This window comes from Lepus europaeus, chromosome 9 (assembly GCF_033115175.1).
Source record: "Lepus europaeus isolate LE1 chromosome 9, mLepTim1.pri, whole genome shotgun sequence".
NCBI classification, from domain to species: Eukaryota; Metazoa; Chordata; class Mammalia; order Lagomorpha; family Leporidae; genus Lepus; species Lepus europaeus.
The window spans coordinates 32643868-32662812 of NC_084835.1; the positions used below are offsets into that span (position 1 = coordinate 32643868).

At 39.2% G+C, this 18945-nt stretch overlaps 1 protein-coding gene across 1 annotated transcript in view; it reads right to left on the reverse strand.

Annotated features, from left to right (window-relative positions):
* Positions 1-18945, reverse strand: part of CFAP20DC (CFAP20 domain containing) — a 268464-nt gene that overhangs the window by 239368 nt on the left and 10151 nt on the right. The window contains exon 4 of the mRNA XM_062200180.1: positions 12955-13027. Coding sequence (XP_062056164.1) covers positions 12955-13027 — 73 coding nt within the window. The remainder of the gene's footprint in view (positions 1-12954; positions 13028-18945) is intronic.

Sequence of the window (18945 nt, forward strand, 5' to 3'; positions counted from 1 at the left end):
AAATGAAAGTTTCTAGGGCATTCAGTCACCAAGGTGGTTACGGTAACGAGGAAAAGTGGGATGAGTTAATGCAGGGAAAGGTACCTGAGACCAAACCCACAAAAACCTAGGGCACACAGTGACCACCAACTTTCTCTGGGGCATCTGGGTGAAGAAGTTTGGGGCTGCAGGAATTCCTAATGATTTTCCTCTCACTGGACATAAGCTGTATATGACCCAAATCTAAAAATTAAAATCCAAATATGTATTTCTCATTAAAAAAGAAAAAACCCAGCTATTAGAGGACGTTGCAACACAGAATTTCAGTGTGGTTCAAAGTTGCCACATCAGATTTAGTTACTAGTTTTACAAAGAGAAGGCTGAACCGTATCAGTGTTTTTAACATTTTAAGAAAGCAATGACATCCTCTATTCACATAAAACATATAAACATGCTTGTCCCCAGATGGATATAGACTGCTCAGTTTGAAGTAACAGGGACTTAGAATTGTTCAAAAAGCAATGGATTAAACAATTTTAAGTGTGCTTTCCAGCTAGCTTCAAAACTTCATTTCTATGAACAGGAATTCTAAATGTGAGTATTATATCCTCACTAATTTTAAACCATCACATCTTCTCTCCCCAAAAGAAGTATACCACACAACAAACTAAAACTGATTTATAGCAGTCTAATAGTGCAAGGAATTAGAAACTGCTGAAAGAAGGAAATTAACAGTATCAAATACTATGTTAGGCACCATGTTAGGCCTCTGTAACTAACCTCAAATTTGATCAACTCTGCTACCAGCTATTGTTAACATTTGGGCAATGTCTTTTACGAATGGGGCTTAGAAATTCAAAGTTTAATGACAGCTTCAGTGGGATCCAATGCCTTAGCCCTTGAAGATCTCATGATCTAGGTGGAGGTGGAAAGTTGGTTGTGGAGACACATCATTAGACCATTTTGTGACAGATGTCATAATATACCCATCTAAATGCCATGGTAAGATGCATTTGTGATTTACTATTATATACATTTCACTCCATCAAAGTAATTTCTATGAATTCAAACAAAGAATCTAAGTTATTTTTACATCCAAATAAGAACTCCATAGCTTATGGGGGAAAAATTATAAAAATCATGAATTCTAGAAATACCAACCTTTTCTATTGGGGATTTTTTTTGTATCTGTCACTGACCAACTTGATCAAACCTCAATGACTGCATAAGGTTCCATGATACACTTTAATTGCTAACAAGAAATCCTTTGGCTCCATAATATAATGGTTCTGGAATGCCCCATTAATAAAAATGTCCTAAACTATTATAAATTTTATAATAGGGACTATATAGGTTATATAACCTACATGTTATTTTCAATTTCTTTTATTTTTAATTTTATTTAAAGTAATTAATTACTAGAGTAAAAATAAAATATAGTCAGAGGGAAGAAGAATCTGTAATTCCCTACATACCAACTCTGATGCCAGGAGTTCCCGCAAGTGGTCTTTTGAATCATTCCCAAGCATCCACACCCAAACAATGCCAAGTCACTTCTCCTTTTCATGTTTACCCTGATAATTTCTTTCTGTGTAAGTTAACAGTCCAGCAGGCTGTTTAGAAAAGGCTGCTTTTCCATCTCTCTGCAGGGACAAGGACCATGGAAATTTCACAAAGAATGCAGACAGCCCACCTGATCTCAAAATGTTTCAGAAGAGCAATTTATACTTTTTGGCGTGAAAATTAGAATTTTTATTCTGATTGAGATTTTTAATGCATAAGAAGAAACTCTTCTTCTGGTTAAATTCCTCTGTATCTAAGCATCTAGAGCATGCTCAAGGTGTCATCAAGGAAGCAGAGAAGGATAACCTGACCAAAAGTATGTGAAAACACTGATTAAAGAGAAATAAAGCAGTTTCCTGCTTGTACCTCGTCTAGTTCAAACCGATCAATAAACCCCTTGTGCTAGATTTTCATCTTTTGCTACATAGTGAGAGGGTTTTCTCTTGATATAGGAATTCAAAGGGAGAGAAGCACTAACTTTTCACAAATTATATGAGCTAACAACTACTTCCCGTAACCTCATACTAGAAAACTATAGCTGGTGATTGCTGGCACTTGAATTTGTTCTTGAAGGATTGAGAGATTTTGAAATGGTTAAGAGAAAGATGAAGCCTTTCAAGATGCAGGCAATAATCTGAGTAGAACCATGGAGATGGCATAGAGATAGCTTCAGGCCAAGAATAATGGCCTAGTTTGAATGGAGTCTTAGCTTTATGAAGAACCACTACCAGTGTCAAAACCAAAAATACAATGTAGAATCTGCATATGGCACATTTAAATCAAATCTTGAAAATCTGGATTATGTTCTTTAGATAAAACAATAGAGGATTTTTGAATGGCAGAATTTAGGATCCTACCTGCTTTTTAGAAAAATAACTCTGGCAGCACAGTATACTGTCCAGAATAATTGGAGTAGAAACAGAATGCCTTTAGCTTGGTCAAGAAGTGAATGTGGGGGCTGGCATTATGATACAGTGGGTTAAGGCCCCACCTGCAACACTTCATCCCATAGCTGAGCAATGGTTTGAGTCCTACCTGCTCTGCTTCCAATCTAACTCCTTGCTATTTCTCCTGGGACAGTAGCAGAGGCTAGACCAAGTACTTGGGGTCCCTGGCAACCATGTAGGAGACCTAGACAGAGTTCCTGGCTTCTTTCTGGCTTTGGCCTGTTCCAGCCCCAGCAGTTGAGGCCATTTGGGGAATGAGCCAGTGGATTGCTTTGTCACTCTTTCTTCCCATTCTTTCTGTCACTATACCTTTCAAAATATTTTTTTTTTTAAAAAAGTTAATATGGGCCGGCGCCGCGGCTCACTAGGCTAATCCTCCGCCTTGCGGCGCCGGCACACCAGGTTCTAGTCCCGGTTGGGGCAGCGATCCTGTCCCGGTTGCCCCTCTTCCAGGCCAGCTCTCTGCCGTGGCCAGGGAGTGCAGTGGAGGATGGCCCAAGTCCTTGGGCCCTGCACCCCATGGGAGTCCAGGAGAAGCACCTGGCTCCTGCCATCGGATCAGCGCGGTGCGCCGGCCGCAGCATGCTGGGCACAGCGGCCATTGGAGGGTGAACCAACGGCAAAGGAAGACCTTTCTCTCTGTCTCTCTCTCACTGTCCACTCTGCCTGTCAAAATTTAAAAAAAAAAAAAAAGTTAATATGATACAAAGACAAAATTTTGAGTGTAATCTAGAAATGAAAAAACTGAGATCAACTTCGGAGACATGTTAGAAGTTATAGGATTGATCTTGGCTACTGCAAGAGCAATTTAATAACTAAACATCAGTGTATACTCTTACCTATATTTAGAGATGCACACATTATAAATGAATATTTACTGTGCAGTTTATATTTGGCATTATCCAATTTAATCCTCGTAACTATCCAATTAATAGATATAAATACCATCCCCTTTATACAGATGAGGCTGCACACACAGCGGGCTCAGCAATCATGCTGACAAATGACAGAAACAATGCTTTCTAAGCCTGTAATCTGACTCAGCACAGGACCCCAGCTTGCCCTGGTAATTGATTTGGCAATCACTTAACTGCATTTAAAGTGCTTTAACTGGTGTACGGCCTTAACCAATAATTTTAGAGTAAGAACACTAAGAAACATTTACATATATGTAATTTTTCTTTAGCTGGTACTTTATTTTAGCTTTGAGTATTCATCTATGTTACCTAAACAGTATTTAAAAGTACTTTAGAAAAGTAAAACAAGGGGCTAGCATTGTGGTGTAGCAGGTAAATGCACCACCTTCAATACCAGCATCCCATATGGGTACTGGTTCGTGTCCTGGCTGTTCTACTTCTGATGCAGCTCTTTGCTAACCACCTGGGAAAAGCAGATTAAGATAGCACAAGTGCTTGAGCCCCCACCACCCATGTGGGAGACCCACATGAAGCTCCTGGCTTTAGCCTGGCTCAGTCCTGGCCATTGTAAACACTCGGGGAGTGAATCAACAAAAGAAGATACCTATTCCTTTCCCTCTCTCCCCAATCCCCTTTCAAATAAACAAATAAAACTTATTTAAAAAAGAAAAGTAAAACAAACCAGACACTATCCAAATACTTTTCTACAAATTATTTTGTAGATATAGTCTATGGTATCTGATTTATATACCTGCCATATGTGTTGTCTAAAGCTTTGACATAAACCTATTTTAAGGCATGCAAATGTAATACATTTAAAAAGTCAGTATGCAAAGCATCTTAAAGTGCTCTCTTTACTAACGCATGTAAAATAATATACTGATTATGCAAGTACATTTAATTGGATATAATTAAAATAATGAGACTTAAAATACTGATGATTTTAAAAAGAAAAAATAGAAGGTGGAATTAGCTATGAGATGCATTCAAAATATTAATGAAACTTACAATATCAATACTACTCCAGCATACATATGAATATTTTGAATTTATTATATATCATTACTAGGTTGTTATTAGAGAGAGAGAGAGAGAGATCCAAATGCCCCTAACAACTGGAACTAGGCCAGGCCCAGGATCAAAGCCTGTGATAGAGGAATGTGATAGAGGTTTCCTATATGGGTGGTAGGAACCCAATTACTTAGCCATAACTTGCTGCCTACCATAGTTTACATTAGCAAGAAACTGGAATCAGGAGCCTGAGCCAGGATTTGAATCCACATACTCCAATGTGAGATGCAAACATTTCAACAACTAGGCTAACCATTTCTGCCCAATACTTCTGGGAGATAAGAGCTACTGCTGGCCATTTTTGCCCAGTTCTAAACACAGAGTTTAGAGATGTATTCTTGGTAACATAAAAGATTGGTGACATAAAAGATTTCAATGGGGGCCGGCACTGTGGCATAGCAGGTTAAGCCGCTGCCTGCAGTGCTGGCATCCCATATAGACACCAGTTCAAGTCCTGGCTGCTCCACTTCCAATCCAGTTCTCTGCTATGGCAGTACTGGGAAAGCAGTAGAAGATGCCCCACGTCCTTGGGCCCCTGAACCCACGTGGGAGACCCGGAGGAAGCTCCCAGTTACTGGCTTAGGATCGGCACAGCTCCAGCCGTTGCGGTCAGCTGGGGAGTGACCCAGCAGATGGAAGATTTCCCTCTTCTCTCTCTGCCTCTCCTTCTCTCTCTGTAACTCTTTTTTCTTTCTTCTCCTTCTTCTTCTTCTTTTTTTTTTTGACAGGCAGAGTTAGTGAGAGAGAGAGAGACAGAGAGAAATGTCTTCCTTTTTCCGTTGGTTCACCCCCGAAGTGGCTGCTACAGCCGGCGCGTTGTGGCCAGCGTGCTGTGCAGCCAGGAGCCAGGTGCTTCTCCTGGTCTCCCATGCAGGTGCAGGGCCCAAGGACCTGGGCCATACTCCACTGCACTCCCGGGCCATAGCTGACAGCTGGCCTGGAAGAGGAGCAACTGGGACAGAATCTGGCGCCCCAACCAGGACTAGAACCTGGGGTGCCGGCGCCACAGGAGAAGGATTAGCCTAGTGAGCCATGGCGCCAGCCAACTCTGACTTTCAAATACATAAATAAATCTTTAAAAAAAAAAGATTTCAATGGATAATATATTTTGTACCTGTATAACATTTCTTTTTACATATAACTTCAGAGCTAGATAGCAACCATTACTTTCTTCAAATTAAGGCATCAAAATGACCAAAAAGATAAGGAAGCATATTTTCCAGAGTTGTGCTTGGCTAAATGCATACAACCTCAAAAGCCCTCACAAATGTTATTCTGATCCAAAGATAGCAATAACCACATTTAAGGATTCTCCTTGGTGGCTTTACAGAGGCTATAGAGGATCCATGCCACTTGAAAAGAACAGGTCTGCAGCTGTTAGGCCACACCCACTTCAGCTGGTTTAAAGTTCCAAGGAGCCTACGGACTTTGAAGTCAGTGGAGAAGGAAATGCAGTGGCAAAGCTCAACAGCATAGAAGGACCTGAACATTCTATTAAATTTCTTTACTGACATTTTCGTTTAGCTCACTACTAACAGTACAGAAAAGGTGACAAAAGAGTGGTTTTGATTAAATTAGCTTGATTCGAAAGCTTTATTTGGTAGCATGATACAATGTTCCATATTACAGAGATGGAAAAGGAAGCTTTAAAGTCTACATGGACCTAAACATCTTAAAATTTATTAAGGAGAAAGAAAAACCACCGTCTTCATTTAACTCTGGCAATTCAATGAGTTCACATGACCATTTACTGAGGAGAAAACTGAAGCAAAATGTCCAGTTCAAAGCATTTAACTAGTGTGTACAGCACAAAGAAAAGATGAAAACTCTGGAATGAGCCTAAATCCTAGACTGAATTCCAGGTTACAATCATTAAACTCTGTATTATTTAGTTCTTCATTACTATAACAAAATGTCTATGGTAGACTAATTTTATAAAGAGAAGATCTGGGGCTGGCACTTTGGCTTAGCAGGTAAAGCCGTCACCTATAGTGCCAATATAACGTATAGGTGCCGGTTCAAGTCCTGGCTGCTCCACTTCTGACCCAGCTCTCTGCTATGGCCTGGGAAAGCAGTAGAAGATGGCCCAACTTCTTGGGCCCCTGCAGCCATGGGGGAGACGCAGAAAAAGCTCTTGGCTCCTGGCCTTGGATCAGCCCAGCTCCAGCTGTTGTGGCCATTTGGGGAGTGAATCAGCAGATGGAAGACCTCTTTCTCTTTGCCTCTGCCTCTCTGTAACTGTGCCTTTCAAATAAGTAAACTAAAAAGAAAAAAAAAATCCTCATATAAAGAAAAGATGTTTGGCTCACAGTTTTAGAGGTTCAAGGGCATGACACAGACTCTGGCTTAGATCTAGTAAGGATTCTCTTGGCTGTATTTCATTATGGTGCATGGCAGTGGTAGCAATGTGTATGGGAAGAAGGAAAATATTTTAAACCAGAAGACACGGAGGAACTTGAGGGTCAAACTCAGGTTTTATAACAACTTGTTCTTGGGAGAATTCACTCCAGAAGACCAGTATTCCCTTCTGAGGAAAGTGTACCCAATCATGTAAGGACCTCCCACTGGGTCCCACCTCTTAAAAGTCCAAATACTACCATGCTGGGAACCAAGTCTCCAACACAAGAACCTTTTGTGGGGAGGGGCCAGTCAAACTATTCAGATAAAATTTCAAATTCAGACTACTGCAACACAGAGATTACAAAGTATTTGTTAAAATGTGTACAGATTAGGGACACTTTCAGGGGTCTCTCTCTTTTAAAGAATTTAGCATACTTCCTATCGTTATCTGATTCCAAGTACAAGCAGTCCTCCAAACAGCTAAGAGCTCAACATGTGAAACCTAGCAATAATTTTCCCTAGGACCCTCAGGCTAAGAATCTCAAACTCTCCAAATAGCACACAATGCTCACCACAGGCTTTCATAGTGTTTTCAACCCATATATCGAAAAAGCACTCTTTGAGCTGAGTGAAAATGAGAAAAATAATTTCAATTCACTAGAGGCATAACAGTACGAAATGTCTCTCGGCATTCATCAAGATAATGATAAAATCAGGATGTAGAAAAGAACTAATGCATCTCAACAATATTCAGCAAAATGAATGCAATTCTTGACAAAATAAGAAAAGGTAACATTCCAAAATCACTTAGTGTGATTGGCAGCATCAAATACAGAAAAATGGATTTCTATTTCAAGATGCAATTGGTTCTTTTCCAAGAGCTCAGGTTCATGGTGTTCCTCCCGTGCACCAGATGTCTGCCCCCAGGCTCTGAAACACCTGACAAATGCACACAGGGAGCCCTTGGCCTCCCACTGCCTTGATAATGCAGTATGGAAGATAAGACAAAATGAAAGAATCTTTAAAAACCTGTTATTTATTCAATCCTTTATCTTCAATTCAAATAATTAGACAGCTTTCCACTAAAATACTTTGGAAAAGATACTAGAACTAATACCATGAGTTAATCAAGTATAAATGACTTTAGCAAAAAGTACAGGGATCTTCAGTTGATTGATACCTCAGCACTCAAAGGGAAATACAAGAGAATTCCATTACTCCTGCTAAATACTATTATATTATGGATTAGCACTGTAAACACTCCCTTTGTTCTACATTCAAAATGCATTTGGATAACTGTGGGTCAGGCTCTGAAGTACTACAGTCACTTCTTATCCACAGATGCAAAATCATGACAAATACAATTTTTAGATCTTGGAAAAAAAACAAAAGAAGGCCTACATACTGATCAAAATAGAGATCAATAAAGAAGTTGCTTCTAAAAAAAACAAAAAAAAAAAACCAAAAAACTAGGGGCAGGCCTTCGGTGCAATAGCTAAATTTGCTGCTTGGGATGCCGGCATCCCACATCAGAACATCTGGTTCAAGCCTGGCTTCTCTGTTTCTATTATAGCTTCCTGCTTATACCCATTCTGGGAGGCAGGAAATGATGGCTCAAATACTTGAGTCCCTGCCATCCACATGGGAGACCTGGGCTTGAACTGATTCTGGGCTCCTGGCTTCCACCTGGCCCCGACTTGGCTATTGTGGGTATCTAGGGAATGAACTAGCAGGTGGAATATCATTCTCTCTCTGCTTTTCAAATAGAATGAAAATAAATAAATAAAAATTTAAGCTTAATATGAACATTATCACATTTGAGATGTGACACAAAAAGATGTGAATAAATTCTTCCTTTAGCCCCAGGCACTTCCTTCTCAAAAGGGTAAAGACAGAAACACTCAGCATGAAAGACCTTGCTTCCTAGACTCTAATGATAAAGCTGTATATGAGAAGCCCCTAGAGAAAATATGGAAGGCTAAGCACTTTGATCTTGTACTAAGAGTGAAATGAAGCATTTACCACACAGCTACTGCTTATGGGTAGATCTAGTCATATTTACAAGCAAGGTGGCACAGAGATACAGAGCAGATGTTTTACACTGAGACTACATCTTTGACTCCTGGCTCTAGAGTTAGTAGGTCTATAAGTTCTGGCAAATTCCTTTATCTTTCTAGACTACAGCTTCTTCAAAGATAAAACTCAGGTAATAACTAGGACTCCCATACAGGCTTATTCTGAAAATTAACTGAGCTAAAACAATTAAAGTGCTTAGAACAATACCCTGTACAGCATAAGTGTTTCATAAATGTTAGCCATTGTTATTACTTTATGTTAATTTTCTCACTTAATGGTTGTGATACACCTGTGATGTAAGTGTTATTACTTTCAACCCACAGATGAGGACACGTAAGTAATTTGTCCCAAGTCTCAGAGAAGTAAAGCAGAATTTGACTAGAGATCAGTCCAGGTCCAAGCCTGTGCTCTTACTTCTATCTAACACTTGACATGTTCTTGACACAGCTTGCTTTTTTTTTTTTTTTTAATGAAAAAGCAATTTTATATCATATATATAGATATTAGAAATAAACCCATAAAATATGCTAAACATTATAGAATTATAAAGTAAATTTTATGCCATCATAACATCTAGCAAAATATCATTAGATTTTTTTTTTTTTTTTTTGACAGGCATAGTTAGACAGTGAGAAAGAGAGACAGAGAGAAAGGTCTTCCTTTTTCCGTTGGTTCACCCCCCAAATGGCCACTGTGGCTGGCGTGCTGCGCCAATCTGAAACCAGGAGCCAGATGCTTCCTCCTGGTCTCCCATGCGAGTGCAGGGCCCAAGCACTTGGGCTATCCTCCACTGCCTTCCCGGGCCACAGCAGAGAGCTGGACTGGAAGGGGAGCAACCGGGACAGAACCGGTGCCCCAACCAGGACTAGAACCTGGGGTACCGGCGCCGCAGGCGGAGGATTAGCCTATTGAGCCGTGGCGCCGGCCCATTAGATTGACTTTTAACTAATCTTTCACCCTCAGTGTAAACTATCTGAGAACAGAGCTTGTTTCCTGCTTTTTCTTTGATTCATCTGCTCACCATCCTCCTGTCCACTCATCCACACTTCAGTATCTGCTGGGTGCTAGGTACTGTATTAGATTCTGGGATACCATGGTGAGTAGGACATACAGGGTCTCTGACCTCATGGAATTCAAAGTCTACCCAGAAAGATAAATAAGTAGTGAGAAACTGCTGGAGTTGCTGTAAAGGAAAAGAGCAGGATGCTAGAGAGAAGCCTAAGAGATGAGCCTTATTTAGTCATGGGGATCGAAAGAGGCTTGAAAGAAGGGACACAAACGGATGAGACCAAGGAGGAGTAAGCCAGGGAAAGAGATGGGGACAGAAACCATTTGGCACTAGACCCTGGGAAATAGCCCATGTGGGTGGCAAATCATGAGCTCAAAATAGAGTTACAGGAGATGAGAAGGGCAAAGGGGAGACCAGAGCATACAGGAGTGCTAAGGATTTGGGAGCTTATCAACAGTTCTGTGGGAAGTCCAGGTGTTTTTCACAAAGATTACTCGGCCGTAATATGGAGAGTAATGTGGCTAAAAGAAGACATAAGTGCAGGTTGGGAAGCTGAGTGGGAATCTCCAACAGTGCATCAGGGGCACTGTGATGGAGATTTGGGACTAGGAAGGTAGCAGTAAGGGTGAGGAGAAGTGTGCAGACTCAAAGGAGAGCAAATCCTCCATGTCCAACAACAACAAGAATTCAAGAATGAGTTTGACTGAACGAGTAAGTGATCTGAAGGCATCCACTCACCCACATGTATAATTTCCTCTTGAGCAGTATAACCATTCATTGGGAAGAGAAAACACAGGAAGGCACTAAGGAAATGATTTTTAAATTCATAAACTGGCTGGCAAGACTCCACTTATAAAAACTTCTTGATGTATAAAATGGAGCTTTATGAAACAAAATGCCTCGTCTGCTCTGACAATGAATAATTTTAGAAGCCAGATATCTTTCTGGTAGGTGACTTTCCAAGCTTGTTAGAGAAATGTATTATTCAAAATAGCCTAGAGGTATGCTTCTGGACACACAGTAAAACACTAAGGATGCAGGAGGAAAGGCCTTTCATTGAAGGTGGGAAAAAAGCTATGGCTAGAAATAGAATATATACTGGTTATGCTATCTTCTTTCTTTCATAAACATGGCCTCTGTCATTACTTCTTAAAACAGCAAACTATTTTGATTATCTACTAACAATAAATAAATTCAAACAGAGTTAACACATTTTCTTATAGTCTGATAAATTCAGGTCAGGACAAAGACTGTCTTCCCCATGTTATTTAATAACTCTGACCTTTTTATTCATAAGACATTTATTTTGCTAAAAATAGAAAACCAAAACCATCTGGAAAATCCAAATGCCTGTCCATGTGGATATGAGAACAAGGAAATCTATGACTACAGTCAAGTGATTTCAAAATTTCATCATTAACCCCAGCACCCTTCATAATGTTTGCTCATCCTTAAACTGGCCTAGAACATTAGAAACAGGAGAACAAAAACATAGGTTTACTTGATAACTATTGCTCTCCTGCTAGAACTAAGTAAAACTCAAGATACTTGTTGACTTCTCAGTAATTAAAGCTTTAATTGTTATGAAATGACCTAAAACAGAATATTACCTAGGACATGGTAATAAACTCAAGTGTTTGGGGACAGAAATGAAGCTTAATTTTGCACAGAAAAAGAAAGCTCCTTGGCAAAAGATTCTGTTCCAAGGTTGAGTCAGGTGTCTTGCACAGCTTTGATCAGTGCCAGCACCCCCACCACTGCTTCTGAAGAATCTCCAAGTCCAGGTGGTAGACAGAACAGAATAATAAGGGCAGCTGGACTGGATTTTGATGTAAGGAGCTTGAAAAGCTTTTATAATTTGCCTTCTTCTACTTGGTAGAAAACCACTTATCTACTGAAAATAAAGCTGTATATGGTCTTCTCTCTATCTTTAGAATGTCTTTGGGGTCTTAAATGTACTTTTCCTGCAGAATCAGAAAGTGGTACATGATGCTTCAATCCTGTCACTCAGAACTATTTTAAAGGATCTTGGTGACCATGCCAGAGGATAAAGAAGTTCTTAATAAGAAGTTTACCAAGGCTTGAGGTTGAATAAAACAAAGGTATAAACCATGCTCTCTATCCTTTATCACTTCAAAAAACAATATTATATAGTAATAGCTAAAATTCAGATTTTAAAAACACAGAACCATTATTCTAATTCATATAAGAGAAATTAATAACCTCAAGTTTATGGTACTATTACTTTATTAAGAAATCTTTTCCTTCTAGTTGTACTTGTTAAACTAATACAAAATTATCTTCATTAATAAGAAAAGCTATTTATTATAACATGGAAAATAAAAGCCTTGGTTTATACCTTAGACAGCTATTAATTATTAAAAAAAAAAAAGAAAATAGCAAGCCTCAAATGTAATGGTTTCTTTAAAGCACACAAATTCATTAATGAAATCTTAAACAATATTCAATTCTATGTGAGCTATAAATCAAATATTATATTCTGCCTCAGTATCATTTCTTACAACAGACAGCTCAACTGAATAAAAGATGAACATTTTCTTTTTTCCTAAATATTCTAGCAAGGCTATTTAAAACATATATATATTCCAAGATGTCATTATGTAAGCTGGAGAGATCAGTATTTCTAAACGAAAGTAACTGTCATTAAAGACAGTTTTTTAATCAATTTTAAATCAGTGACAGCTTTAAAAAGCAGAAAGCACAAAACATAATAGGACCTTTCATTTGAACCAAAATCTTAAACTTTTGGATCATGCTTTTCTTCAAATTAGAGGCCATATGTTATCAAAAGTACAATACTTTGTTACTTTTTGAAACAGCCCAAATTTGCTTTCTTTCCCTAGAGAAATGTCAGACTACAGTGACATCTAAGAAATACGATTAAATTAGTTTAATTACTTCATGTCAACTTGATAAGTCACTGTTCTTTAATGCAAAAACTGCCACTTGCAATTAATGACTGTTGCTACTACTTCAATTGATCAAATGTCCAAAACCCATAAAACATTCAAAGAAGTTCTGTATATCTTACAGCAATTCCGTAGAGAAGTCCTGTCCCAGGGGTACATAAATCTGAAGCACAAGAAACCTCTGGATCAGTCCAACTAGAATGAGAGGGAGAAACACACATCCAAATGTTCAAACCATTTTTATGCACACATAAACAAAATCACATACCGTCGACAAGCTGAAGTCTTCAGCATTTCAGTAATACACAGAGCTGCAATAGCACTACTTCTGAGTCACAACCTCACCATGAAAGCAAACAACTGATGAAAATTAACTGCAATTCTAACAACAAATGTTGTCTTTTGAAAAACAGTCCCAACTATGGCCTTGGTGAAATTTTTATGAAAATTTCAAAAAATAATTTTTTTATTAAACTTTTATTTAATGAATATAAATTTCCAAAGTACAACTTATGGGTTACAATGGCTTCCCCCTCCCATAACTTCCCTCCCACCCACAACCCTCCCCTTTCCTGCTCCCTCTCCCCTTCCAATCACATCATGATTCATTTTCAATTCTCTTTATATACAAAAGATCAGTAAAAAAATAATAATTTTTATTTACTGTTTTATTAGGTTATGATAGAATATACACACAGGCCTACTTTCAACAGACATATAAAACTGAACCAGAGAGTCCCATCAAGGCAGCCATAAAAGCATGTGGCAATTATTTTTATTCACTGACAGTTTTAATCATACCAAACAACTTAATAAAAAACAATCAAGTACAACAACTCTAATTATGACAACTGTAACTGAAAATTTGATGAGCTATATCTAGTTCATATGGCTTTATGTCTCCACAATGAGATGGATAGAGGAACATATTTTCACTTATAATACCTTTTTTTAATTTAACATATTGTTAATTAACTTAATGCTCACTACTAAAAACTGCTAGCTTTTTTTCACTATCACAGGCTTCATCTAGATTAAAAAACTTGAGAGAAAAACCAATCCCAAGGGCACTTTTGATAGCTAAAGTCTAAAACTGCTTAAAAAAAAAAAAATCAATTGATCTTTACATTACCTCTCCAGATCGGTTCATTTAATGCCCTACCTTTTAGGTTTTGAACTTTTGCTTGATCTCTGAATTATGATGCTCTTAACAGATATTTTAGAACCACACCTTATAAAATATTTAATTTAGGAACTTTTTTCCCTGTGGGACTTTAGGTATGGAATGAAAATGTCTTGATTTACCTGTAAACTTTTTTTTTTTTTTTTTGACAGGTAGAGTTAGACAGTGAGAGAGAGAGACAGAGAGAAAGGTCCTCCTTTTTCCGTTGGTTCACCCCCCAAATGGCCATTACGGCTGGTGCGCTGCGCCAATCCGAAGCCAGGAGCCAGGTGCTTCTTCCTGGTCTCCCACACGGGTGCAGGGGCCCAAGCACTTGGGCCATCCTCCACTGCCTTCCCGGGACACACCTGTGAACTTCTACAAAGCCAACAGGGTAGTCCACCACAAGCATAAATCACTTTACAGGAAGCCACCAGTCTAAAATGCATGCTATTTTCCATTTATTTTGATGTAATAGGCTCAAACATACATCTTGAATAACCTATATAAGGACCTTCTGGTTTCTACTTCCTGTGGTAAACTCTTTGCAATGTTCCTGAACAGTTCTTGTCTTTTATCCCACACTTAGTTTCTAAATAATACACATATCTGATCAAACATTATTTGTATTATTTAAATCAAACATATAGGGATAATATGTGAAAGTACTAAGCTTTTAAGTTGTTCAGAGTCATCAACAGAGGAAGCAATATGATAGAAATAGGAAACAGGCTTTTTTAAAATTTATTTTATTTATTTGAAAGTCAGAGTTACACAGAGAGAAGGAGAGGCACAGAGAGAGAAAATCTTCCATCTTCTGGTTCATTCTCCAATTGGCTGTAATGGCCGGAGCTGCGCAGATCTGAAGCCAGGAGCCAGAAGCCTCCTTTAGGTCTTCCTGCTCGGGTGCAGGCGCCCAAGGACCAAGGGACCATCTTCTAGTGCTTTCCCAGGCCATAGCAGAGAGCTGGATCGGAAGTGGAGCAGCTGGGACTTGAGACTCGAACCAGCACTTTTTTTTTTTTTTTTTTTTGACAGGCAGAGTTAGACAGTGAGAGAGAGATACAGAGAGAAAGGTCTTCCTTCCATTGGTTCACCTCCCAAATGGCCACTATGGCTGGCGCGCTGTGCCGATCTGAAGCCAGGTGCTTCCTCCTGGTCTCCCATGCGGGTTCAGGGCCCAAGCACTTGGGCCATCCTCCAATGCCTTCCCGGGCCACAGCAGAGAGCTGGACTGGAAGGGGAGCAACCGGGACAGCACCAGCACCCCAACCGGGACTAGAACCCGGAGTGCCGGCGCTGCAGGCAGAGGATTAGCCTAGTGAGCCGTGGCGCCGGCCTCGAACCAGCACTCTTATGGGATGCCAGCACTATACCACAGCGCTAGTCCCAGGAAACAGGCTTTGTACCTAAAACTTCTAAGACTCTGATTATACCATATTAATGGGAAACACCAGTGAGGAAACCAGAGTTCTGATCTACAAAAGGCAAGTGAGATACCAAAATGAGGCAAAATTAAATAAGTCATCATCAATCAATCTTTCTTGCATTGAATGTCCCAAGATTGTACCATGGGCTGCAGAGACGAGAGAACACTGAAACAAATAAAATCAGTCTTTAAAAATGTCCCTAATTTATGTCCCAAAGCTCACTGAATCACCACTATTCACCTCAAACAATAAAGAGCCATGCAAACAGGACATTTTTGTATGAGCATTTTCAGATATTAAAGATCTCTACCCTCTACAACAGAAGGCTTTGTAATTCAACTTTTCCACATATAGAAGCCCTAGTTTCCATAATACTTCACTTCTAAGATTAAAAGAGGTATGACAATACCATATGGTGATGATCCAACAAAGAAAAAAGTACTCTAATAACCTCTGACACACACTGATTCTGTGTGTCAGAAATGCCAAATAAATGTTATAGTAATTTTTTTACAGTGGCCTAGTGAATTTAAACCTACTGGTAAATTTAAACTGACTCTTCATGTCTACATTATGTTTAAAATCACTCTAAGTATTGCTGAATGTAGAATTCCTGTTAGTCAAAAAAATGTTTACCATGTATGTAAAATTCATAAAAAGTTTTCCTTTTTATCAACATACACAGGTTTCTGCAGTTTTATAAGATACTGTCTGCCTGAGAAAAACTACCTATTTCTTAAGCAGTCAGTCCTTTTTTCTTTCGCATTTTCTAAAACACATTTAACCAGTAAAATGACATTAGATTTTTAAACAGTGATGTTTATAGTTGTTTCATTATAGCAAATGATAGACTGTACAACTCAAATACATTTCAGAAGTGCTACACCATCCAAAGAGCTGGGATGAGATCACAATACAATCATCCTTTTCCTTTACAAGTGCCATGGTAAATCATGACTGAAGTTTTTCCATGGTTCCTCTTATACCCCTGGCACAAAGAATATAGGAAGGTAAACCTCTCCCACTGAAGGACACAGAAATCGGTTAAGCTTTCATTATGGGCTATTCCATATCCCTTGGGCAAATCTGAAAACCCATCTGGGCCCTTTTAACTGGCATTGGGAAAACTAGGTTAATAATTTAGATTTATATTCACAGGATTATTTGGATAAATTAAAATTAGCTCTATCATCCAACCAAGATTCAAGATTTACTGAACATCTACTACGTGCCAGACTCAATGCTGAAGTTTTTGCAGTAAGACAGATGTGGTCTCTGCCCTTGCAGAACTGATGTTCTAGTTAAATAAAGGACAAGGTCAAAGTGCTACAAAAGCATCTAATGGTGGGGGCTTAGGAATAAGAAGTGAAGGGTTTTTTTGTTTTGTTTTGTTTTGTTTTTTTTAAGGAAATAACAATGCTACTGAGCTAGAAATATTGACCAGCAGAGGAGATAGGAGTAGGAGAGAGAACAGGCAGAGGGAACACTCCATTTTGTGATAGAAAAAAACACAGTAGATTAATGGGCTACTAAAATAGGAGAGGAAAAGTAGCGGGAGAAAAGTGTGGCAGTGTTGCCAGGAACCCATTCATATGGGGTACTGAAGGCCATCTGAAGATACAGGTCTTCCTAAAACCACAGACACATTCAGTCATTCATTCAACACAGATCTGCTTGAATGCCTACTAGGTCCTAGGTATTATTCTTCATCAACAAAACAAACTAAATTCTCTCTACCCAAGGGCTTATTTTCTAGTGATGGGGATTAAAAAAAAAACACCAATAAACCAACAGAACAAATGCATAGCAGGTGGTACATACAAGAGGGAAAGTAGAGCTGGGTAAAAGAGATCAAACATGGGGAAGGGATACAAAACAGCCACTGTAACTTAAGCACAGGTCGGGGGAGGGGCTTACTGAGCAGGTGACATTTTTATTTAAAGCAAGGAGAAAGGGAGAGGATGAGTCACATAGCTTTTGGAGGAAGAAAGCTTTAGGTAAAGAGTACCATCTGTGCTGGAGTGACACAGCACAAGGCTGTGTTTCAAAACAGCCATGGGCCCATATGGCAGGTGCAGAATGAACAAGGGGAAGAGTAACACAGGTTGAGCATCCCTAATCTGACATGATGGAGACCATAAGTGTTTCAGATTTTGGAATTTTTTTTTTTTTTTTGGATTTTGCAATATTGGTATAGACTTTCCAGGTGAATATCCTTAATCCTAAAATCTAAAATCTGAAACTTTATGAGCAATAGTTGACACTCAAAAAGTTTTAGATTTCAGAGCATTCAAGATTTCAGATTCTCAGATGAGGTATGCTGAAGCTATAGGAGATACAGAGAGTTAATTACTTACTATTTAAAAGTATTGTTTTGGCTGCTAATTTGAGAACAAACTGTAGTAAGGCCATAGCAGAAACAGGAAAGCCAGGGAGGCACAGCTGTTAAGCTGCTCCTTGGGACAGCTGCATCCCAAATCAGAGTGCCTGGGACCACAACCCAGTTCCGTTCTCCCTTCCAGCTTCTAACTAATGTGCATCCTTGGAAGTGGCAAGTGAAAGCTCAAGTACTCGATCCCTGCCACCCATGTGGGAGATTGGGATTAAGTTCCCAGCTCCTGGCTTTGGCTTGGCTCAGCTCTGGCTGTTGACAGCATTTGGGGAGTGAATTAGCAAATGGGAGCTCTCCCTCTGTCTCTCTGTATTTCAAGAAATAAAATTTGTTTATTTTTAAAAGATTTATTTATTTGAAAGAATTAATGAGAGAGAGGGAGAGATACACAGAGAGATCTTCTATCTGCTGGTTCACTCCCCAGATGGCCACAATGGTCACAGGAGGGCCAAGCCAAAGCCAGGAGACAGGAATTTCTTCCAGGTGTCCATGTTGGGAGGGGCCCAGGTACTTGGGCCATCTTTTGCTGCTTTTCCCAGACCATTAGCAAGGAACTGGATGGGAAGAGGGCAGCCTGCACCACAATACCAGGTCCATCAAATAAATAAAAATTAAAAATGAGAGAGAGAGATCGAGCGAGCGAGCAATTAGGACACTATTGCAATAACCGAGATAGGAGAAAATGACCAGGGTCATAGCACAGGGAGTGGCAGTTGTCAGACTCTCAATCTATTTTAAAAAATATTTTAAAAAATAATCTATTTTAAAAAAAGATCTTCATGAGGGACTGAATCTAGAGAAAGAAAAATCATTGCTGATTTAAGATTGTTTGGCATGAGCAATTGAAAAGACAAGTTGCTAACAACTGATGGTGCCATCCTGTGGGAAGAGGAGTTTCTAGGTGTAGAGAGAGGAGTTAGATTTGAATGAACCACCCAATGGACTTTGAAAGAAGAGCAGTGAGGTAGGAAGAAAACTAGCAATGGGGGCATCCTGGAAGAAGGGCAAAGAAAGTATATTAAAGAGGTGTTAGCTTTCTCAAATGCTGCTGATATGTGAAATAAGATGAGGGTGACAAACAGGCCATTGCATTCAGGGATCAACAGTGACTCAGACAAGAATGATGAGG